The sequence below is a fragment of the Bacillus rossius genome, chromosome 5 (genome assembly GCF_032445375.1).
Source record: "Bacillus rossius redtenbacheri isolate Brsri chromosome 5, Brsri_v3, whole genome shotgun sequence".
NCBI lineage: Eukaryota > Metazoa > Arthropoda > Insecta > Phasmatodea > Bacillidae > Bacillus > Bacillus rossius.
In genome coordinates, this window is record NC_086333.1 from 43,426,521 (window position 1) to 43,452,298 (window position 25,778).

A 25,778-nucleotide genomic window follows, 5' to 3' on the forward strand; every position below is an offset into this window, starting at 1 on the left:
GAGAGAAGTTTGTTTAAAGTACTAATATATATATATATATATATATAGTGTAAATTTTAAATCTGTGTAAGTATTAAAAATAATATCAGCATCTAATTCGTACATGAGTGATGCAATATTAAACACAAATTTTAATTTTTTAGTAACTGCATTCAACAGAATGATGAATGCCAATGGAGTAAATAAAAATGTAACAAGAGCTTAAACATCACGTTAGTTTAATGCACAAAAGTTATTCCATTCCGTAACTTAAATACCTTCGATTAAAGCATATTCATTAGTGATAAGATCACGAATTAATTTTAGTTTAAGATGAAAACTTGGAAATCAACAAAGTTAGAAGACTAATTATGTGCCCTAGAGGTAAAGTAGGCATATAAATAAATCGCTTACCTTTACACCACTTTCATAACCATGTACGGGAAATCTTTAACACTGATGGAATACGTTACATGAATCATATATATATATATATATATGACGAACGTAACTGTATATATATACACACACATAGTTACGCTCACCACTGACTTAATGATCACCTAACGCTGTAGGCTACACAATTTTCATTGCTTTTTGCTAACCTGTTCCTTCAAGATTTGCGACATAGTCCGTGGTGCAAATATAATATTTTGATTACATCTTGGTGTTGGGTAAGCCATTTTCCTGCATATCATCGGTGAGTCAAGTGTGTTTGTTGATTTGTATAATTCTGTGTGTGTTTGACCATTATCTTCCCATATACATGACCATTAACTTTATATATGTATGCCCACTATCTTTCCTTATGTCGTTCTGTGTTTATACGGTAGATGAATGGAATTTTTTTTATTGTTGGTATAACCTATATATGCAATGAAATATGTAATACATATTTTATTGTACAATATATCTTCACACGACCAACTTGTATGTGGATTTGCCACGACCAAGAGTTGCACGTCAAGTGAAAGTGTATATTAACGAATAATTGATATTAAAAACGGCTACATACAAATAAAAAAAAATATGTGCTTTTAAATCATATATCTATTTTAGTGAATTATATTGAATACTGGTCCATATAATTAAAATCATTTATTTATTGTGAATAGTAGTGACAGAATTTGTATTTATAAATTCTTCAAATGAATTTATATAAGTGAGGTTATTTTCCCTTAAGTATTATTTATTTTCATTACAAATTATAAATTATTACTTTATTTAAATTCAGGGTGTTTGTTGATTTTCATTAATGACTAAAATTTATCTCGAGTATTTAACTGAATTTAATAATTAATTTTATAAACGGATTTATATTAATATAATACCGTGTATTTAGTTATTTTTTTTTACTTTTGTTTAAATTTAAACTTTACAACCGTATTTATAATACCACTCCAGTGCTTTTTATTATTTTATTTCTATCAATTATTTGCATGCAGAATTAAAGTTTATTTTTTATTATTTTTTATTCAGAGCGTAAAAGCCACGAATCATGAAATGGCGCACCCACAAAAAAAGACAGTGGCGTACCCTCGAGGAGGAGCAGAGGTGGACTTACGTAGCGTTAACAGTCACTCACTGACTTATCATACAAAGTAAATTAGAATAATCATTCAGAATATCGATTAATTTTTATTAATTAAAATTTATCTCGATTATTTTACTCAATTAAATAATTAATTTTATATACGTGTTTATATTAATACTATATATAATTACGCCATCACTGACTCACTGGCTCTGTACGCCAAAGAGATGTGTATACATTGGAGACAAGGTATCACGAATCATAAAATATTAGCCTTCGCCATAGAGATGTATATAAAATTGAAAATGTAAGTGTAAAAATAGACCAAAATTTGAAATATGTTACAGATACAGGCCTTATTCAAATGTTTGTTATATTCATAATTTTTTAATGGGTGCTTTAAGTGCTACAAATAACTGTTCTTATAAATACAAAAAAAAAAAGCTTATACCTTAAAACGTTTTGCCCTAAACGAAAAACTGTAGAATTTTTTTCCTTTTTGGAAATCTGAATTTGCGTCACTGGGAAGCTTTAAATATTTAGCATTTTGCACTTATACCCTGTCAAAAATCATTGTTTTTATTTTTTAATTATATTAATATCTTTTAATTTTATTTTTTATTTTTTTAAATATCGGTATTTTTGTATTTTATGTAGCCTATATATGTTTGTACGCCCGAAAGTATTTTAAGAATATTTGCTTGTTTGAAGAAACGCCCTTTTGAATTTTTACATTATATTCTTGTTTTGCTGCTAAAATTATCAAAAAATAGTACATAAATATCAGAAATAATTTTAATTTGCACACTATTAAAATAATTTTAATTTTTAATAAAAATTTCGTGTATATTAAATTAAAATGTTTTTTGTATTCATCATTTTTCAACGGGCGCCTTATGCGTATATACCTCCTGGTGGTTTATGTTTGTCCATTGTTCTTAATTGCATTAGGCTACACATCATGCTATTTCCTACATTCGATCGCCTCTAAGCACAAGGCTCCGAACTGGTGCGCAGTCTTCTCGTCGTGCGTAGCGCAACTGTGTTAAAACGGTTAACAGGTTCGACAACGCGATTCAAATAACTCGTGACTCCGGCGTTGGGAGACAGCGAGAACGATCTGCCGATAGAACAAGGAGACAACGTGTCTTCCTAACCTAGCTACGCCATCACACTTCCATACAATAAGACACCTTTAAACGAAAAACTTTTAAAGGAAGGGGGTGGGGGTAGGGGTAGGATGGAGGTGCTGAAGATCACGAGATCATGTTTACACATATTCGAATCTTTGTATATTTCTATATTTCCTAATATTCGTGTCACAAAAAAAATGTTTACGTTAGTAAATTTCTCTCAAAGCTTGTTTCAGTGACATTTTGCGTTTTAATTGAGTTCCGTACCGTGTTGGTCAAAAGTTTTTTTCTTCCTTTTTTTTTAGCTTACATGGCAGATAACTATAAATTCCATGTCGCTCATTTTGTTTCAAATAAAATTTCATCGCACGAAAAAAAAAATGAAACTCACAATTTTATGATGGTTTATTAGTCGTACGGGGTAACTATGAATTGTTTAAAGGTGCCAAATAGCTGGGTGTACCTTTGTGTTTGTGAAAATAAATTATGATTAGAAAGGTAGCTAGTTCATATAATGCTGTATCGCCTCTAAGCGCCACACTCTGAATTGCAGCGAGCAACTATATAGGACTGAGTGGTGGATCACCCTTCACTCCCCTCCCCCCCCCCCCCCCCCCCCACACACACACACACTATATGTCGTACAAGTAGAGATTAAGGCGTATAATTTAGTCCCTGAGGCGACTTCAAGATTCGGTGCAGCAATTTTCAAAGGTATCATATACAACTTTCTTAGGAAGAACTAACTTCAGGACACGTGTTTCTATTAAACTCGTGAACCGTCTGGCGGTTTTTCGGCGAAACGAAGAGTCCAAAATAAAACACAACGAATTGAATTTGATTTTATAGGGGTTCGGCTAGGAATTGACAGACGCCATCTTAGTTTCAACAGTTTTAAGGCCATAATTTTCTATCGTTCGGTTTTCAAAATTGTCTTCGTTAAGGCATAGTTTATAATTTAATAGGAAACTATGGGTTAATTACGGCTTTACTGCTAAAACTCGCTTATTGTGTGAATTCATTGTTGTTTTTTTTTTGTATTGAAAATGACAACTGTAGCAAAACTATTAATAGATTCTATGTTATGGTATTTTTCAAATCTATCAATGTGCGATCTATACTTAAACGAAAGTAAATTTTCAATATTAAAAATAATGAAGAAAACCTAATGGCATGAAGCTTATATAAACCATTAAGACGTAGTCGATCCCTCTCTTACTTAAATAATTTTTAGTCGTTTTTTAATAACAGAAGTTTATTCAAAACAATGAAAGAAACTTGCTCCAGTTATCACAAGCAAAATCATAAATAAGCACAGAAACGGGACAGTTTATTTGGGAAGGAAGGGGGGGGGGGGGGGTGAGCGATGATACAACAATATAGGCTCTTCGCCAACTGTTAGCAGCGACTTCATCCTTGAACAACGCAGACGTGAAATATTACACACCGGCGCCAGAGCACACATTGCGAAATGGTGCCGCGTAGTTTGCTCGGGGCTAACATCCCCAACACACGCGAGGTGGCCCGATGAGAAACGTTCGAAAATCTGACTTAACGTTGAAACACCTCCAAGTTTTGCAGATGGTGTGGTAAATACTACAACTATAACCAAGATGTTGACCAATTTCATTGTGAAACATTATGGAATCCGTTATTATATGTCGAATTTTTTTTTTATGAATGTTGTACTAGTATCTTGTATAAACACGACGATCCATCTCATCAGTCCGTTCGTCAAAACCTTACCAAGCTTTAACTTTCGACTTAAAAGGTTTTTAATCATGTACCTATGTTACTTTGTATGTTCGCTAAGCTGCTTCCATTAATTGTTTGAACCGCTATTTTAAAGTTTGACATTAGATACAAAATTTGCCCGAGAATTACTAGTGTAAGAAATTAAATATGGTAAAACTAAAAATATATAGGCTACATAAATATCAGAGCGAATAGAACTCAGTTAATAATTTATGGCCTTAACTTTAATGATTGTAAATCTACACAAGATAAATTTTCAACAACATGTAAGCCTTCTAGTCAGTTGGAAGAATCAAAATGGAAAACTATTTGACATACGTACTGATCAAGTGCCCACGTTTACTCAAATTGTGGCATATATCACAACCAGGAAACAAGTTATCAGCAGCAGTGGCATATACAATATTTCATGTATTGCATGGTTTTAAGTTTCTTTCTGCTAATGACATAGTTTCCAATTAAATTTTACCTTTTGTTATAGTGTTTTTATTACAATATGTCTGACAGCACGAAACAAATCCTTAAACATTTCCTTGTAACGTTTTTGTATAGGCCTTAAGACACATCTGTATAGTATTATATATTAACTTCTTTTATTAATTTTCCTGATAAGTAACTACGTATTTAAACTAAAACTTTTTTAATGCTCTAATCTTCCAGTAAATTAAAAATAAAACGCTAAACTAACTATTGTTGTACACAGTACACAATTGTTTAAATTTTGTAAATAGAAGCCTAAATTTAAGATTCTGAATTAGATTTTACTTTCTAATAGGCTAAGCTAGTTAATTCAGGAGAATTTCTTTGCAGCTCGTGTATTGCCTTGGATTTCGATGTTATTTCGCCACACAAAATTAGCTCTACCAACGACACAGAGATACATGTCACAGACCCAGCATAAGACAACCAATAATACGTAACATGACAGCGGTGGTTGAATGACTAGATCTCTCGTCTTAAACTGTCTGGGTTCGATTTCCAGCGGGGTAGGTCTATAACCTGGAATTTTAAAATGTGGGAAACGTTCGCCAATTAGTTTTCTCGTTGTACTCCACCTCACCAACCCATCCATTCTATCAATGCTCTATTCTCATTCAATCAATCTTTATCGTATATAATAACATCGATGCCTACATGACGTCAGTCACCCTAACTCATTTTTTCAACCTTGAGTCAAACTTGTCTTCACTGGTTTTTAACGCATATAGCCAGTAAGTTACGTAAAATATATACCCTAATAGAATATGCCAATCATCTTCCTGGTGAAATTACAATTGTATTTCACTCAGAAAATCTCTTTAAAAACAATACCCAAGACCATTGGTGAAACTTTCTATGAAAACGTCCCTTAAACCAATGCACAATGTTTACATTATTGCAACGAGGAAATTATAGCAAAACTTGAAAATCAATTAGGGACTGGAACAATTCTGTTTTCATGACATTCAGGATAGATTCCATAGTTCTATGTACACTCGGAAAATTAAAGCTAGTTTATTGGCTGCTGCTTGTGAGTCGTCTCAACTGGGCAGCCTGTGATTCGTTAATTCTTTGGTGGAGGGAGGGTTACGCACTGGCCCAGAGTCATCCAGATGAACAGTGAGCCAGTAGCAGAAGCAGCTTAAAGGTTTGCGTATTTGAATTTTAGCCTATCGCGAAATGAATCAGCGAATTTCGCAGCTCTCTACAAACAATCATCGCGGTGACAAGAATAATATACGTATTTTACTGGTTAACCATTTCAGACACACGCAACGAAACATTTAATTGTATTTCTAAATAACTACTGCAAAAAGCTTGTGAGATTACTAAGCCGACAAACGACGCTCAGCTATTTGATCTCGACCTTAATGGGAAACGTTAGCGGCATGGCTACAGTCGTGTTTTGCTGACATTACAAAAATGTGGCGAATGCGCAAATGAATAGTAAAATTAAACTCAAAGATTTGAAGGTTTAAAACAAATAAAAAAGGTTCCTATTTCAAAACTAGTATTTTCGAATATTTTCCATACTATGGTTTCGAGAATAATTAAAGTGGGGTTTGGGGGGGGGGGGGGGGGGATTTCAATGTAACATTTTACCAGGTATATTTACCCCTAAATATAAAGATGTACATAATTTCTGCCATCTCATTTCTGAAATCAACATCGCGAATATTTCGCCCCAGCAACGTTTAAAAAACTGCCCAGCGACTGAGTGTGTTTGTGCAGGCAGTGTGACCACCGCGGCACGCTTCGCTCTATGGCCATCGGTAAGTCTGCAGCCGTCTCGAGGCAACTCAACAATTTTGAAAGCCCAGGTCACACGTGTTAGGTTGGTATCTGCCTAGCAATTTAACGTCTAAAATCATTGCCAATTTGGGGTTCGTGTGAAACACACAATTATCGTTATTTAAAAGCAAACCAAAATATGCATTGTGTAAATTTTTAGTAGTTAGCTTACTCCAAACAAAAAAAATGAAACGTTCAATTGTCACAGCTATTATTTGCCCAAGTAAAATGCAAAACAATTGCCACTCAAATAAAACTTTGTCGCCACCAACGCAAATTACATTGTGGCTAAAAAAAAAAAAAGTTTAGCTTAGTGTATTTACATCCCCTATAAGAAGCAAATATGTTGCAGTCACGAATAAACAGTTATGTTGCCATTTAAAAAAAAAAAAAGGGTTCGGCCGTCAAAGCGACACATTCCGAAGGTTAATACTTACTTTGTTAAGAGTCAATTGACGTTAATTTGCTTAAGTATACTTTCGCAAATAAAACTTCTACGTAGTCCTATTAGTATTGTTTTCGGCCTCTTTATGCCAGATTGAAAATAATAGTTGTATACCTAAATTATTTTTAATTCGCCAAAATGTGATGTTCAGAATTTTTTAAAAAAGGCACTCGCAACACGTCAAATACCGGCGACCGGTTCCACTAGCCCCGAACCGCGCGCGATCGCGCCACGCACGAGCAGGCGGGCGGGGACCGGCGAAGAGGGAGCGCGGTCGGACTGTAGACGGGAGGCGGGTGCGCACGCCACGGACGCAAGCCGCCGACTGAGGCCGCCTAGTGCCTAGCGCACAGACGGGCCGGCCTGATTAGCCGCGCGCGCCCCGCGATAACAAGGGGGAGGAGGGGGGCGCCCCCAAGCAGCGACGTCTCGTGCGACGTCACGATAGTAAGGGAAGCCTTCTTTTCACAGACGAGAGAGCCAAAACCCCGAAGTTCCCCGAAGTTCATGCTTTTTTTTCCCCGTATCTTTTATGTAGCTATCCTAACCAAAATCAACCGTCCACAATGTTTTAAAAGTATTTATAATGTAGCTAACCTAACCTAATTGACCATTAGTATCCTTTTATCAACACCGCCATATTTATTTACAATGAACAAAAAAAAAAACCCGAAGATGCACGACCGGGCGTTTGGCTCTCTCGTCTGTGAAAAGAAGGATTCCCACGATAGTAACTGTCGCGAGAGTTGGCGATCGAAACTGTCACGACCATTGGTGTACGCAACATCATGAACGGTCAGAGGAACAGAGGGGGTTCACATTATATTTCTAAAAGTCTATAATTTCTAAAATAATCTGTAACTGATTTTAGGATTTTGAGATTGGTTATTACTAGAGTCCGGAAAAATTCGCGGATTAATTTCGCGATAGGCTGAAATTCAAACATGTGTACAATTCTGCTGGTTCTGCTATTGGCCCGCAGTTTAACTGGAGCTCTCTGGGCCAATGAGAGACTATCGACTAAAGAAGCGTCGAATCACAAGCTACTCAGTGGAGACGCCTCACATTTTAGTGCCCAATGAACACGCGTGTTTACTTGAGATGTGCAGAGGATAATGGAGGCTATCCTAGAGGTCATTGAATCCGCGAATTTTTCCGGTCCCTAGTTATTACATATAAAAATAATTATATTCCCAAAAACATTTAACATAGTATCTTAGCCAGCTTGTTGATAAAATAAATGTTATATCGAAGTAGCAAAAAGGAAAGAAAAATATCCTTGGTGTTTCAAGTACTACACTGCAGCTGGGGAGAGCTAAGACACCCCAGATGTTTTGTAATTAAAAAAAAAAAGTGTGCGCGTGGAGTCCACGCGCGACAAAATTGAAACTTCTTGCTCATTAGGTATAGTGAGATAAATTAAGAGTTATTTTATTTTTAGTAAACAATAATTGAGAATAATAAGGATGCGTGCTTGATATCAAATGTAAAAAATATATAACTGAGGAGTAGACAAACACACTAAGCGTCGGGAGAATTCCGTAGCATCACTGCTGCGCCATTTTTACCTCTCCCCTGCCTTCTACGGCCGTTACGCTACGTACATTCACCCCCTTATCCTTGTCGTCTTCCCATTCGACCGCTAGTGCATGCGTTGGAGTGGCGTCGCCACTGACGCACTCTCCTCCTCTACCTCCCCTATGCGATCGGAATTTTCGTAATGCTCGAAAATTGTAGCTCCCTTAGCAAAGAAGATCAATTTTAAAAAAAATTGGGCGTGGTTGTGTCATGGACACGGCCGTGTGTTGTACGTGAATACGTGTATGTAACAGGTTTATATATATTCACTGTAACTATTTTACACTAATCTATACTAATATTATAAAGCTGAAGAGTTTGTTTGTTTGTTTGAACGCGCTAATCTCAGGAACCACTGGTCAGATTTGAAAAATTCTTTCAGTGTTGGATAGTACATTTATCGAGGAAGGCTATAGGCTATATTATATTATCAATAACATTAGGGATCCTTACTAAAACTCCAATTTAGAATCAAATGCGTTGGAGGGGGTTAGATACAACATGCAGTACAACTACGAAGTGTGTTTGACAATGCCGCAGGCGCTAGAAGTTTATTTCATATTGCCTATTAACATTGTTGCCACGCACTGGATGCCTTATCATTCTTAATTTTCCCATACAAGTAAAAAACACCCGTGTGATATTAACAACGAAGCAATCAGTACCCTCATAAGAGTTCAATTAGTATTTAAATACCTTTTATTACTTTAAATCGCAAACCTAAAGTATTTTTTCTCTCTCTCTGTGTTTAATTTGTTTTTATTGCCCTTTTTTTTCAAGTATATATATATATATATTTTACAGACTAGAAACTTCACAGTAATATTCCTTATGTTACGCAGGATGACATTTTCCGAAAATTAGATCCCATGGGTGGTTAAAACCAGGCAACAGTGGGTACTTTGAATGCATGAGAACAGGATTTTGCATTGTTCATGCCTTCTGCGTCTCCATGGCAACGGGCATCGCGCGGCAGTGGCGTACCCACAAGGAGGGGCATGTATAATGAGCGGCGCAAGAGTGATCTGTCTGTTGACTGCCGTAGCGAAGTACGGGTACATAAGTTGTACGTTGCGTGCACGAGTCGGGAAACCATCGGTGCTTTTCATTTTCTCTCCCAATACATTATACAGCATTGTAATAATTTTTCACTGAATTTTTTTTATTTACCATTACTGTAAATGGGAGATGTGGCTTAATTTTTGTCCATTAGTATAGCCGTGCGAAGCCGGGTCGGGCAGCTAGTGTTTTATATATGCAATTGATAGATTTTGATGAGAGCTGGCGATTAAAACTTAAAAGAACGTCGTAGCTTCTCAGAGTCAAAAGTTATATTAAATGAAAATATCGAAACGCAGCATAAATACCTCAAAATAGCGGAGCTCCCCTCTCCCCCGCGCGCGATGCAGCACAGTCCTCACTTAGCGTAACGAATTCTTTGAAATTTTAGCTATCCAGTGGTGTAATTCAATTTTGGATGGATATGATAGATATGTAGCTGCAACACCAAACTGCATCGCCCCGATTTTGTTATCATTCGTTTTTTGAATTGCCTCCCACTATGGAAGCGATTTTAAAGACGTATTCACGTCAAAATTAACTACATATTCGAGTGCTTGGTTTTCACAAGGAAAAAAAGTTCGCATGGAGCACATCAATAAAATGATACAGGCAATTGCGTCGACATAAGCTACAGCCCAGATTTCTAACAAGAGTGAAACGTGTTTGTACAGTTACAGTACAAACTCTCGTTTAACTTCGCGCTAGCAAGTTCACTCGCTGCTCCCAGACTCGATCAATGTAACTGACTACGCCTTTCACTTTACCCCAGCGAGCGAAGCTTCAACCGGCGCCTTTTTTACTGGTCACCGATGTCTCCAAATACAATTGCCTAACGAAGTAAATAAGCACTATGGATTGTTTAACTCCTTTTCACACACACCGTAATCTAAACCGAAATAATGATGTGATCAAAGAATACAATTAATAACTTGATAAGTATGCAGGAATTTTTTATATTAAGCGGTTTAGCAATTATTCTGTTTTTTTTAAATCCTCTTTTTTACTCCTTGGTCAGTTTGACCCATTAACGAACTTAAGCGAGGTTCACCATCGCTATATTATAGGTATTCGTCAGAAGTAATTTGTTAAAATTACGACAGTTATGTCCATAAAAAAAGTGATATAGTTATGCAAATATACCTTTTAGTAGACAATGCTTACGGGGTCTATGGACCATGAAACAAAAAACCAGATAGATAATTTTCTGTACATCGCAACATGGTAACAACAAGTAGTTTTCTTTAGTCACTATTCTACAATCCGTAAATTTTGTGTGATATACTTAACGAAAAAAGAAAACTATTACACCTCTAGATTTGAAATGCAACATAGTAATTTCAAGTCATGTCTAGATGTGTTATCTTACCATTATTTTTGTAAACAAATATTTTTAAAAAAACAGCGATTTGTAAGACTTTATTAACTAGAATATTACATTAATAATGCTATCTGTTGAAAATTTTAGAATTAAAAGGCCATATCGATGTGTAATATTGTATTAACTAGACTATTACTTACGCCATCTGTTCGGAATTACAAGGATTAATAGGGCATACCGATGCAAAATTGGAAATACTTATAGTTCCAGGAAACAATTTCCATTACAATTAGCTTTAGCAATTACAATTCTTAAGTCGCAAAGTTGAACTTTAGATATATCTGTCGTAGATATTGGAGAGAAAATAAACTTCTATTGGTTTAACATATGCCAATTTTCAAGAATAGATACATTTAAAGGATTAGCATTAAATAGAAGATTTCCCTAGGATAGATTTAGAAATATTACAAATTCATATATGTTAAAATGTAGGAGACAAGAAAAAATTTGCATTATGAATTTAAAGTTTTAATAAATTTTAAAAAGATGTCTGGAAATTATTTTTAAATAAATTATTTATATAAGCAGTAGTTTTTTTATATAAATTAATTGATAAATCATATTTTTTCCAAGTATTATTTGTAAAATGAAAAATTAAACTTTTCCAAAATTTTGAACATGTGTAAATTTTTTTGTCTAATGACAGGATACCGGAATTTAAATACCTATACACAATTAGCATAATAATTTAGTGCTTTATAAATTTGTACCTACTTACATATTTTTATTAAATATATAAAAAATAAAAGTTCTTTATTTCAGAAAAAGATAATATCCATACCTACATTAACAAATATTCCTATTATATGAAATTACTATATAACGTATTTATTTAATATTCATGTAATAAATATAACATTTTTATTAAACAAACCGGTTAATATTTACAAGCAATGAAATACGCCATCGGCCAGTGATCACGTTAAGGACGGTGTTGGAGCCGTAGCGCTCCCTGGGCTACGTAGAGAGAAGAATGTGCGAACATGTCCGAAGCCCCACAGAAGCGCGACAGCGCCAACAACCTGAAGTAATTCACTGTTCTAGACGGGCGTTAGAACACGCTCGTGAGCCCTCACAAAGCCACGCTTTTCGCTAGTTTACGTAACTGAAAATGGCCTTTCACGCGCAACCTTTTGCGGAAGGGTGAACGATGTTTCTCGCGCTCGTTGAGAATCGATCGATTCACTCTTCGAGCTGCAAGGCCAACGCGCCTACTCGCGCATTTTTCTCGCCACGAAATCGTCATTCAGTGGGTTTGGGACGTAGCTTCCTGTTGAGTGTGTTTGTGTCATGTGAGAATGAGGGCGAAGCTCAATTGCGCCTCTTTTGCGCGCAAAACGTTTTACGTAGTGCAGTGTTCCACTATGGGACTTCTCAGCGGTAAAACTAGACGTTTTATGGTTGGATTGTCAGTAGTGATGTTAAAAGCGGGTTTAAATATATATAGGTATATATAGGTGTATATATATATATAGTTATATATAGGTGTATATATTGATGTGTATAGGTGTGTGTGTATATATAGGTGTATTTATAGGTGTATATATAGGTGTGTGTGTATATATATATACAGGGGCGCAACATCAGGTTGGGGGGGGGGAGGGGCACGGGTATTTTGCCTCCCCTCTGAAACCTTGAAATGGGGGCAAAGAAAGTGCTGTGTAATCAATTTTTAGATTATAAAACTGCTAAAATAGCACCATTTTCCACCTTGAAATACAAATTTTCCCGGGGGAGGACCCCCGGACCCCCCGCTTCAATAGGGGGGATCGATGATTCTTTATAAAAATGTATATCGCCCCCCCCTTTGGAAATTTAGTTGTTGCGCCCCTGTATGTGTGTATATATATATATATATATATATATATATATATATATATATATACATACACATACATACACATACACACACACACACACGTTTAATTATTATTTAGGGGAGATCATCCCGCAAGCCAGTTTTAATTCCCAGCCACAAACACGACGATGGCCGTGGCGTGACTAGGGCGTACCAGGCGAGGTGATTCTGCGGTGGTCCTCCGCCGCCTTCCGCAGAGCGAGAAAAATATTACCCGAGCAAAACACATAACCGGTAATTACGTCCAGCTTCTTACCTCTTGTTTTAGTAAGTTCACGTATATGAATCACTTTATTAGACAAAATTAACTCTTCCCATTCCTTGTAAGTGTTATTCCATAAAATATTGGACACAGGTTTGCAATTATGTTACCAACATTCCTAGTTACAAAATTCGGTAATATATATATATTTTGTTAGTAAAATCTAACCTACCCAATTTGCTCACCTTTAATGATATAATTCTGAAAAATTAACTAAATCTCGCTGTTTTCTTAATGTATTTTATTTTTGCTCAATTAATAATTAATTTATCAATTTATTTATATTTGCTTCAGAAATACATTTTTTAACATCAAAAGTACCCATCGCACCCCCATTGTAGTAGAATTTATAAAAACAATAGCAAATATTACAGTATGTTATGCATAGGTACCTATTAATTATGCTGAGTATCTTACCTGTCACTGGATATTTACTATGAAACCAAACTCAACGCAAAACCAAACTTACCCTCACAACTGCCATATTTTGAAAATGAAATATTTTGCTTCATACCTCTTCATATACATTACCCATGTTCAGGATTTAATCTCTCAATCTAAGAGATATGATTTAAAATTTTTTCTTCATTAAAACAAACTTAACCCTTTCAGGAATTGGTAAAAGGAGATGGAGGTTTTGGTTTGTTTAATATTCATACCCAATATCTTAATGGCCACTTGATTAACTTTGTGGAGGAATGTTATTAAAATACAACCATATTTGCCCCTTTTCACTTTCTTAGGGGTGGAATTTTGAATGATCCACTAGTGTGTGTAAGTTTACCAAAGATCTTACTAACAAAATAAAAAGTTACATGGAAATCTGTTCTCTAGTTTTGAGTAATGACAAAACAGAGAAGAGCAAAAAAAACACTATATATTTTAATTTTTAATGATGTCAATAACCGGTCCTTATGTTTGATGTATATGGTATATGCAATATACAGACCTTTTATGCCTAATGATTTTTTTATCAGTATACATAGTCGTTAGACCTGTAACAGCTTAGATTTAAAGTTATTAACAAATAATTCCAATATACACAAACATGAAGAGATATATTTGTAATTATTTATGTTATGATTGTTTAAAAAAAAATGGCCAGAACTCAATGGAACATACAAATAAAAATTCAGTTAACATAATTGTTGAAATGCTGCAAAAACTCTTAAACCAAACATTTTGTTGGAAAAAGCGGCAACGACAATCAGTACCTAAATGGATGAAACTATCTAAAAATCTTATCAACAAGATGACCAAGATCAATTAAATGTAATGTACCTTATGCACTAGGGAACACTTCTAGTTCATGACTACAAACTGATCTGTCAACATTTAAAGACTGAATTGTTTGAAAGCCAATTAATACTGGCACTCTTTTTTTCTCCTGGCCTTGATTAAGTAAAACTGTTAACATTTAGAAACTTGTAAACAACAAAGTACTAGAAAATTATTATCTATAGAAAAATGTTTCGTAATGATATTCCAGATTACAACTGATAATCTCTCACCACCTCAGTCAATGAATTGCAAGTTTTTATTATCAGTTACCATTACAGGTAAACAAAACTACTGATCATCAAACAATAAATGTGTATTTCCATACCATTGATAACTGTATCCGACTATTCGAAGGCTCAGTTTTACCTGCCTGCGAGATCATTTCTTTCAGCAGTTTCACAGTATTGTGAAGAAACATTTGAAACGGAGATTGGACAGGTTTAATTGTATACATTACCCAGCTATAGAATTAACTACTATTACGTATGTGATCATGATGCAATCAACACAATATATGGTGCACAGTATTTGAATAATTATAATATTTTTGAATTTTGGGTACCAATTATCTGCTGGTAAAAAAATCTCACAAAAACTGCAATAGTATGAACTACACTTAAGATGATTTCCTAGAATAGCAATTTGTGTTCTTTTATTATTTTGTTAACAAAACACCAATATTCATTATTTGTGGATGTCCATTTTTTTTTGTACTTTTTGTTTTCACTTCTGCCTTTTTTTTTACTAGGTTTTCAGAAGAATCATTCTTAGGTAAACATCATTTGTTTTATCATGTGGGTTTTTACTCATTTGTGCTCTACAGAATTTGTATTATCTCACGTAAGGCAAAGGCAAATTCTTATTATATCACTGGAAATTATTACTCTTGTCATTAATAATAAAATGTTATACATACATAGTTGCAGTTGAAAGAACTATGTAAAATATCTTGATCACTGACAAGTATATATTGTACAAATTGAATATACATTACAAACATTAATGATATTAGAAGCGTATAAAAGATACAGAACAAAGCACTGTACTAGCTTAGGAAGTATGTTAAGTGGTTAGGTTTAGTGCTCGCTGACAACACTAAAGTCATTGAAAAGTTACAAAAATCAGACTTTGTGAGACTAACAGTTTGAAATTCCATAACATAATAAAATAAAATAAAAATGTTTTACACAGCTTTTCCAAATTGATATGTCTGTCACAAAACTTAACTATACACTGCTTTTTTTTTTTTCTTATAAGCAACAAAGTACACAAAAACAGTTCTAAATGCTTATTTTAGATACTCTAGAATTTTCCACAACTTTTTTCCTTCATTTTAATCTAAAAATTTATGATTATTTCAATACATTCTTAACTAGCCTTTAACAAAAATGATTGCAAATATTTATTTTCAGTTTATATTTTTTAAGGGTTTTGTAATATAAACCAATGGATGTTAAAACTTCAGTTTCATGATTTATGCAACTGTAAAATAGCTAAAAAGAATCTTAAGAGGAAAGAATGTCATATAAGTACATAACTTAGTGCAGCATTTTACTTGTGTGCACAAACATTCTATGATTCTATGATTTCTACATAAACAATCTGCAAGTCTAATGATGTGCGATACGTCTTATTAAAAAACATACTTCCACACAACCAGGAGAGACTGTGCAACAGTAAATTATAGCAGAGGAAGTAAACACAGGTGATAATATTTACCATGCACTATGAATAACTACAACAGGTGCCAATTAAAATGTGCCCATTTCTAAGCATGCAAAAACTGTCTACAACAAACTCACAATGCAATGTTGGCATTAAATTAAATTGCATTGTATTAAAAATTTAAGAGAAATGTATTAAAAATAATAAGTAATAATTCTGAATCAACAAAATTGAAGTTCTTGTAGCTTTTATTTACTGGCAATAAGAAGAGTTCCCTCAAGCATTAGTCCATAGAGCATAGACATCTTTCAATCACCATAAGTAAACAAAAAGTGTTACTTCAGACATGTTTACAATCACCACTGTTAAACAGAAATTGTTACTATAACTCATCAGTCACAAAGAAACTATATAAATTATATATCATTTTTTTAGTCATAAGTTATAACTGAATGTAAGGATACATCTAAAAATGAAATGTATGTCTTATATTAAGTAAAAGGTCATTACAAAAGAAGAAAAATATTAAAAAATAATGTGTATTTAGTGTCTTAAAAAAATTACCAGGCCTATTTTTATATATACACTGTTTAAACATATATCAAGGAATTTATCTAGTTAAAGTATCAAATAATTTCGATTTTCTGTCATTCATAACTAACCACAAGTTGAACATAAACTTTCTGGTCTAACCGATAATACTAATTATATATTTTTTTGAAATAAAGGTGGGAGACAAAAAAAAATCTCTAAATTATGTTCAATAGAACTTTGAAAAGAAAATTATATTGAATTTACTATTGCACATTTCACCATTGTGATTATGTGAAGCCAATTTATCCACATAAAAATCAGAAATCAAATTTTCAGTGCAATAAAATAACATAAATCTTCTCGTGTTTTCATTGTCACAGTTGAAACCATTCATGAAGATGTAGACTGATTTGAAAAAAATTGCATATACATTTTTTACGAACTGTAAAACAACATTCACTTACGTCAAAACCATTAAGAGTTAAGTTATATTTTTATGCAATAAATACTTCAGGGTACATGCCACAAAATATAAAAACAGTTAATACATTTAAACTTGGACAAACCATGTGCAATGTGATTTGATAACCTTGAAAAAAGTTGAAATATGTAAGAAATATATATATATTTAGGGTCTTCTACATATACAGTTGTAGGTATACCTACGGAACTTGAAGTTGTTTGTTTTGGTAATGCATTAGGTAAATCAAAATAATCACATAATCACTAACTTTTTCACATATATGTGTAATGAAAAATTATATGTTATCATAAAAATTGACTTAAACAGTGATATTGATTGCAGAAGGTCGTACATGTGTGTTTTATTACTGTTTTCATGTATTGATATATTCACAGCAAAGGTAGGATAAAAAAAAAAACCTTATTTTAAGAGAAAAAGTCTTTTCTTGTTTTCAATCTGTGAATTATAATAGCAAAATGATTTAATATAAAATATAAATCCATCCACTTATAAAAAAAAATAGCCAGTTACTATCATTCTAGTAGTGAATTAAAATTTTGTTTCAAAATTAGTAATAAATATTATTCAAAAAACCTAACCTGCATGTTAAACTTCAGTTAAAATGCAATTGCCTTTATCTATAATATTTAAGTCAGCAAACTGACGAAGAATATCTACAAGAGGAATTTGTTGATGCTGCTCGAGCTTAGGAGCTGCAGGTGACATCACTGCGAATGTGTGGCTGTCGACACTGCCTTATGGGATCGAAGCAACCTCCATCTGCTACCCTACAGTGTGTTCCAAACCTCTTTGATGGACCTTTTATTTCCTAGTTAAGATGTGCCATGCTGGAAATCGAGCTATTTATTTTGACTTTCATTAAATAACATTTCAGAAACTGTCTAAATATTTTATCTACAGAACACCACATTAAATGTGTATTATTATTAGTATTACTACTCTATCAGCCTTTAGTGCAGCTAATGTCACTAACTTTTACATTTATAAGCATACATATTTTGCTTTTAATAATATAAATTATAATTTCTACAGATGATATTCAGAAAAACACCATGAATATAATTTAATTGTGTATTACCTTGTATACCATTTTTATTTTAGTAGTAGTTATTTCCTTTGGTATTTTTTAAGTTTAACTGTATGTATTTTGTAATTTGTTTTGTAGATTATAGCTTTAAATTCCACTTCTTCCCTTCACATTTGTTATCCATCATCATTCATTTTTTTTCTGTGATTGTGTTGTTTGTCTATTTGTTTTTATATTTTTTAGTATCAGCCTATTTTTGGACTATGTCTGTTGGCTGGTGCTTAGTTAATAAATAAATTATAATCATTGAGTTTTGCTGCGATCAACTTTTCAGTCACACTTAATGAAAGGAAATTAAAACGTGATTGACAGAAGAAAATGGTATGTGTATGGAGGTGAGGAATTTGAGCTCCAACTATTCGCAAATTATTTGTTCATCTGTCAAAACAGATGCTTATACCACCATAGCCCATTACTCATACAAAACTCAATTAAATGTTATAATGTAAAACTTTTTCAGCACACAGTATGATTTAAAGTTGCTATTAGTGATCTAGAAGCCTTAGATCTACCAGAAAAATTCACGCAAGTCCAATCCTGCTTCCACCAAACTATTGCTATGACTAAATTCATCTAGAAGGATATTAGAAGAATGAAAAAAAATTATCTCAAGTGAACAATGTAATGTGGTGAGAGAATGTGTGTGTCCCTATTATAAGTTTTATTATTATTATTATCTTTTACTGAAATAAAAGCATGAACCTCAACATCCTTTTAGAAATTTGCATGGAATTACTATCTACAACAGAGAACACTAAACAAACTGGCTTTAACATTGCATTCTAAATATTACAACTACTTGCTATGGAAATTAAGAAATCTTATGGCATAGACAGCCAACATGCCATTATACTTTGAGAACTCAGGCTTGAGTAAACATAGAAGAAACCTAAATTCATGTCTTTAATGGTCATACATTACTTATACCTTTAATGATCATACATTACTTATAATGTATTAAAAAAAAGATTTCATGACCTAATTTATGGTCTTCAGTGTTAAAACATCACAACAGGATGTATGTATAAACTCACAGCATCGTAAAGTGTGCTTCAACTTGTGCAGAGCAAGTCTGAATTCGACAGACAAACTTTGACTGCTCGTTACTCACAACAGTTAAGTTGAAAACTTCCATATGACTTATGGTCTAAAGTGCTTCCCAAGGCTGGTATACGTCAAAACTACACCTTCCAAATATTTTTGTGGCCTGTTGCTACCCCAATTTCAACAAAATAATATTGCGACAGTGACCAAATTTACAGTGGTTGAAGAACTTCATTCAATTAAAAATAGTCCAGATGTTCAGTGTTTCATCTTAAAAACTTTCTCTATTATTTACAATAACTTAAAATTTAAATACATATTATCCTTGGAAAGCACTTTAAACCATAAGTCTTACGTTGATGTGGTGAACCTACAGCCATAGTTTGTCGATTTCACACTCCTCCTGCATAAGCCTTACTCAAATTAGTACGTAAAAGTTCCAAGGATACATAATTTTCTTTTTTTACTGCAGACAAATGTTGAAAGAACTAGAGAAATCCAAACTCTAATAGTGATACTAATCCAATTTCCGAAATGTGTAGACTTCGGAGTCTGGATTTTGGTAATCCATAAACTGAGAATGTTGGACATAAACATGTTTACCTTTATCATCTGACTGGTTACAGTAACCACATGAATACCCAAGATATATTTAAAAAATATTACACCATTGCTGTATTTATATTTATGTATTATATCAATGCTTATACATGTCCTAAGAAAAAAACTATTAGGTGGTGCGTAAGTATGGTGGCCATTCAAATGCTTCTTTCTATTTATCACTAAAACAAAATTTGGAGAATGCTGCAAGCCCATTATGCTTAACCACAAATGTATTAACTGTTTTCCAATTAAAATATCTCAAACAGAACAGGTAGTAGTTGGAGGTATAATTTAGAGATAACTGTGAGGGCAACAAGTATATGCCCATGAGATGATACAGAAAAAATCTGATGATATAATAATTGAAAATTTTCTTTGTCATAAATAGAATGTGACAAAGGGTAGTCTTTAGACTACAAAAGCGTATTTTCAAGTATAAAAATATTCAGCGTGCATAAACACTTTTAAAAATGAAAATATAACAGCACGTGAAAACAAATATTTCTGTCAACAGAAAATCAACAAGAAAGTTTTGGCTGCCAATAAGCTGTCAATATGTGCAGAAAACCTTTTCATGATAATGACACATTATCATGCACATTTGTGCTGACCTTCAGTGGCGTGCCCATTGAAATCTTGCAGCACTGCCACAAGGTATTATTTAACCTCTTAAGAGAAATATTTGTCTCATCTCACATAAAAATAGGCAGTTATTACATGCATTTAATCAAAACTCCACCATTGCTTGATGTACAAAATGTATGTATACATTTTAATATGAAAATGTGTAAAAACTGTCCAACTTAAATAAATGAACTTTCCTCAAATAAACTGTAGTAATAAATTTTGCTGTTAACTATGGTTTTATTACAGACCTAAAATGTTTGCTTAAGGTTGATGGATAATAAATGAAAGATGCTATATACAACATAATTTTAAGAATGCAATTTTTTTTAAGTTTATTAATTTTAAAGTAACTTTCGTTAAGGCATAAAGCACACATTAATCAATTCCCTGAGCCTGTAATATAGTGACTTTGACAATACTACAGTTGAAGTCAATCTTAAAAAATTGTGTGCTATACCTTAAAAAAGTTAAATTATAAATCATAAAGGTTTAATAATTATGACCTGAAAACAGTTTGATCCAAGAAAGTGTTTTTGAGTTTCTGTATCTCCATCCATAATCTTTGGTCCCACACATTATACTGTTTATTTAATTTTCTCATCATCAATACAATTAAGGGCTATTTCATGTCAGATTGTTTGCATTTTAGTTTCATTAAGAAATTATTTTTTTAAAGCTGTAAAATGCTACACATGAGAAAAGTATTAAAATTTTGAGATTTTTACTAAGTATTAAGTAATCCTCTGGGGACAAAATTTGTACATGAAAAATAAAATGCAAGAGAGAGCTATCATGACATACAAGAATAACCCTTATGATGTTAGTAACAACAAATAATATTAAATAACCAACATGGTGTGTAGGACAGAAACTTAAGGCCAGGTTTATAAACTATAGAAGAACACAAGAATGCAAGAACCCCAAGATGCAAAAAGTTAAACAACATTTATAAATCACAGAAGACACAAAAATTCAAAAGAAGTAGTGGCCGAATTTCAACTTCCTGTGTTTCTGCTTGCACTTCCACCTTCTACATTTGAAGTGAAATATTCCAAAAACTTCGAAAGATGGAGGTGTTTTCTGTGTAGAAGTCAACAATTTTCTTTTAATCACCCTATTCCAATGCACTCTAAATATCGCTCAATGAAAGCAAACAATACTTTTAAACAAACATATTTATAATTTTCTTTTACAGTTTAAGGGGAATTAGGCCTTACCATACTGCAATTTGAAATATCTTCATACTGCTTGCAATAAATCTTCCTTGCTAAATTGTTTGGTTCGACATGGCATAGGACTTAGCTTTGGAAACTTGCTGGGAGTCAACCCTTGTGAACTGGTGTGATTGCCATGATAGTAGTAGTCGCCCAAGCGAGGTAATAAGTCATCATTACCTAGCGGCGCTCACACACTAGAACCTGTTGGTAGATAAATGAGGTCCAGGAGTTATGATTCTAGGCCTTGATACGACAAAAAAAAAAAATTAGGACAAATGGTTCGAAATTAGGACTGCAGCGAAAAAAGATGGAAAAAATCCCAGATGGCGGGGCCTATAAAGGGGTTTCTAGTTGTAAGGTAATTTGTATCTTGCACTTGCATGTAGGTTTCTTGCATTTGTTGTGTTGAATCCTTGCTCGTTGCATAGTTTATGAACCATAACCCCAAAACTGAAATGCTTCGAAGAAGTGGTGGAGGGGGGGGGGGGGAAGGGAGAACCCTGGCGGATCGTTGTGAGTTGTGAGTTGTGAGTTGTGAGTCGGTAGGTAAGAAGTGCCAACATTACCTTGCTCGGGTGCGGTAGACTTACCGCTTTGCGCTTGTCCTCGGCGGAGACGGCGCTGTGGGAGCGGTGCCGGAACATGTCCATGACCTTGCTGACGGCGCCGCGGCTGGAGCCGTCCGACCCGGCGCGCGGCCTGCCCCCCGCCTGGGCCGGCGGGTCCCCCCCGCCGCCCGCGTGGCCGTGGTGCGCTGACTCGGGGGACCCGCGGCTGGCCGCCGGCGCTGACATGAGCGAGTGCTGCGGGGCACAACCACCGCCTTTCCTTACAACCCACAACACCTCATTCATTACACCATTACATATATATATATATATATATATATATATATATATATATAATATCACTGTCAAAGTAATCGAGCCAAATCTCAAAAAAAAAAAATGTGGAATTGAGTTAAGATCGCCAATGGAAACAACATCTGCCAATCTTACCGATGTAATTAAGGCCATAACTGAATTTTGAAAAAACAACGGGTCAAAACACGATGTTGCGATGGACACAAGTCTGAAATTTAACCATGTTATTGCAATAATATAGCCTATTGTTTAATTGTGTTAAAAGTTTCTACTTTTGACATGTGGCCGTATTACTTTGGCAGTACGATATATATATAATCAACTTGGCTCCGAAAGAATTTTAGGCCAGGGGCATAAGCAACTTAAGGGAACTTTCGGACAAGTATATAAGTGTTCTGGTTGGGGTGGGAGGGGGGCAATTAATTATGTTTAAAAGCAACAGAAATTTTGTTTTTGATTAAATAAACTGTTTTTTGCGCTACTTCGATTTGTCTCGTTACTTATAAAAATGACCCTCCTTATATCGGCAGTAGCTATGACAGATAAGGACTATAAATGAAGTTGTGAAAGAAAGATGGATGTAAATCATTTTAAAAACAGTTAATACGGTGTTGGTTTGCATTCAATCAACAATTTTGATAAATATGCTTAAGGATCGGTCGCACACGCAATGTTCATTTTATAGTTTTTGACGTGACGTCTAATAAATCGATTAACGCCGGCTGCACGCACGAAAAAGGATGACTCTGTCCCGTTACGCTTTGTCCCGTTACGCTCATTGTACGTTTGCGCCGCATCTATCTCTTTTCCACTCGATTGGAACAACCATCGATTTGACTTTTTCGAGGCACATTAAACTTGAAACACTCTCATTCTTTTTCTAATTTTCCTATCATCGTCCTATCCTTAACAGAATAACACAGATTGGAAGAAGTTAAATAGCAAACATGTATAAAAGTTTTAGTTAAAATAATCTGTTCGTTAAAGTAATAAACATATTTGAATTAATGAGTGCAAATAAATAAATTTATCAATTAACTCGTAGATTTCATTTCACTCCTTTGTATCCATACAAAATAGTGATAATTCAATAAAAATTATTCAATTTTATTCAATAAAGTATGTAATCATTTTATCACTGTTTTTTATGACGTTGTCACGTTAAACTATCGTCCGTAAACAGACTTTACAGACAACAAATTTTATTTGTAATTTTTTGTAATTTTTTTACCTGGTATTTCTTCGCGGAAGTGGTGCCAGCAGGGTCGTCGTGAGGGTGAGGGGGGGGGGGGGGGCAGGGTGGGCCCCGGACACCAGGGAGACCCAGTTGAGTTTTCAGATATGTTTAATTACTAAATCACAAGTCTAACATAATCTATATATTTAGGTATATATATATGTATAAATTAATGTTTGTTCCGTGTGTGTTCCTAAACCATTGATTCGATTGCGTTGAAACTTCACACTTGCCCATCCCCCTTTTCTACTCTTTTAAGGCAAAAATTTGGAACTTCGTGATGAAAATTTACACACATGATATTCCAAATAATAATTAAAATACTGCACAACATATAATATAGGGAAAAGTGTAAGGTACTGTCTACATGAGCTTGTGAAAAACCATCCCTTACACACTTTTTAATCTCTTAAAGCATAATGTTGGTACACATAAATAAAATTACGCACACTTAATGTTAAAAACAAGAGGAAATTTACTACTTTATCTGATTTCAAAATAGCCAACCCCCATCTTCCTGTCCACGTAAGGTTTCAGAAATCACCTGCTGCGGGTGTAATGTTGCCGCCCGCAACTCTCGTCTGTACTTTCCGACTGTGCATCATGTTAACCCCTTAGTGCTTGCCACCCGCCATACATGGACCACCCGCCATACATGGAGCATTTCGAGTTGCCTAACTAGGAAGGAGAGGTTCTGCCAGCAAGTAGTTCCTGTACGAGACTGTTCGCGACCCCTCGACCTAACTCTGGACGCGGAGTGATACTTCTGTTCGGGGCGCGATCGTTCTGGGAGCCGAGTTGCTGAGTGTGTATAGGTGTTTGTATAGGTAGGTGTATAGGTAGGTGTGTGTGCGTGCGTGCTTGCGTGTACACATACACCTCTCCGCGGGCCCACAGAAAGTAAAACCGCAGAGCAACAGAAGCAGCGGAAAATCCTAAGCGGAGACGCAGAGAATGACGTCACGCCGTCATCCTACGCGCCGCCATATTGCCGGAATCCACGACGATGCCCGATGTTGGCCATAGCCGCAGATTGGGGGTAAGAGAGACTCTACCTATTAATGATTTCTGACTTAGCACCAGCGGCCATTAGGAAGGAAGTCACTACCTTCGGAGAGTGAGTCCTGTACGAAGGTAACTAACTCGCTCATCGGATTTTGGTACCGTTGGGTAGTCAGAATAGCACCTGGTACTTCAAAAGACTCGCCGACACTTTATACTCGTCGAGCGAGTAGTGAGAAAGAGAGTAACCCAAGAGTGTTGATACAGAAAGGGGCCAAGCACACCAATAGCGGCGCCGAAGCTGACAAACGGCAGGCTGGCAACAGACAGCAGTACGAAACTTCGACAGTAACTAAATAATCAACGAGTTTTGTGTTGAATAATCGTGCAGTTGACTCGTCGTGGCCCTTTCACCATGTCAACATGGTGTTGGTGGTTTTATTTCGTTCGCGAACTAAGACAGTTGTAAACCAGTGTGCACAGGCGGAGACTAAGACACGCTTGCAGAGGAGTACAAGTGGTCTAGCCTTCCAGGGGCGCTTCAAGAGGAGTGCCTGCTAGCCAAGACTGGTAGACCAGTCTTGCCTGCTAGCTGCTCCCGCCAGCAGTGTCCCGAGTCGGGCGCTGTGCGGGAAGGAGAGCGCTACTCGGCGGGCGAGTGGACGAAGGAAAACGACTCGCCGCAGACCCGGGATTGAACGTCTCCTGCAGGACTTTGAGGCGAGTGACCACCTACGAAAATACTTAGCTTCAGAGGGGGTTTAATGATTGTAGCAATATGTTCACATATATATATATACTATTTGTTTAAAGAGGCACTTGAACAACATTGTGTAGTATTATTTCCAGTCGCTGCCTTGAGATAATTTTCCAGTGTAT

At 34.9% G+C, this 25,778-nt stretch overlaps 1 protein-coding gene across 2 annotated transcripts in view; it reads right to left on the reverse strand.

The window, feature by feature from the left end:
• Positions 1-25,778, reverse strand: part of LOC134531744 (5'-AMP-activated protein kinase subunit gamma-2) — an 810,162-nt gene that overhangs the window by 397,803 nt on the left and 386,581 nt on the right. The window contains exon 5 of one of the 2 annotated variants that reach the window (XM_063367618.1): positions 22,388-22,600. In XM_063367618.1, the coding sequence (XP_063223688.1) occupies positions 22,388-22,600 (213 nt within the window). Of the gene's footprint in view, positions 1-22,363; positions 22,601-25,778 lie in introns of both variants that reach the window. The other variant, XM_063367616.1, reaches the window with a different exon arrangement.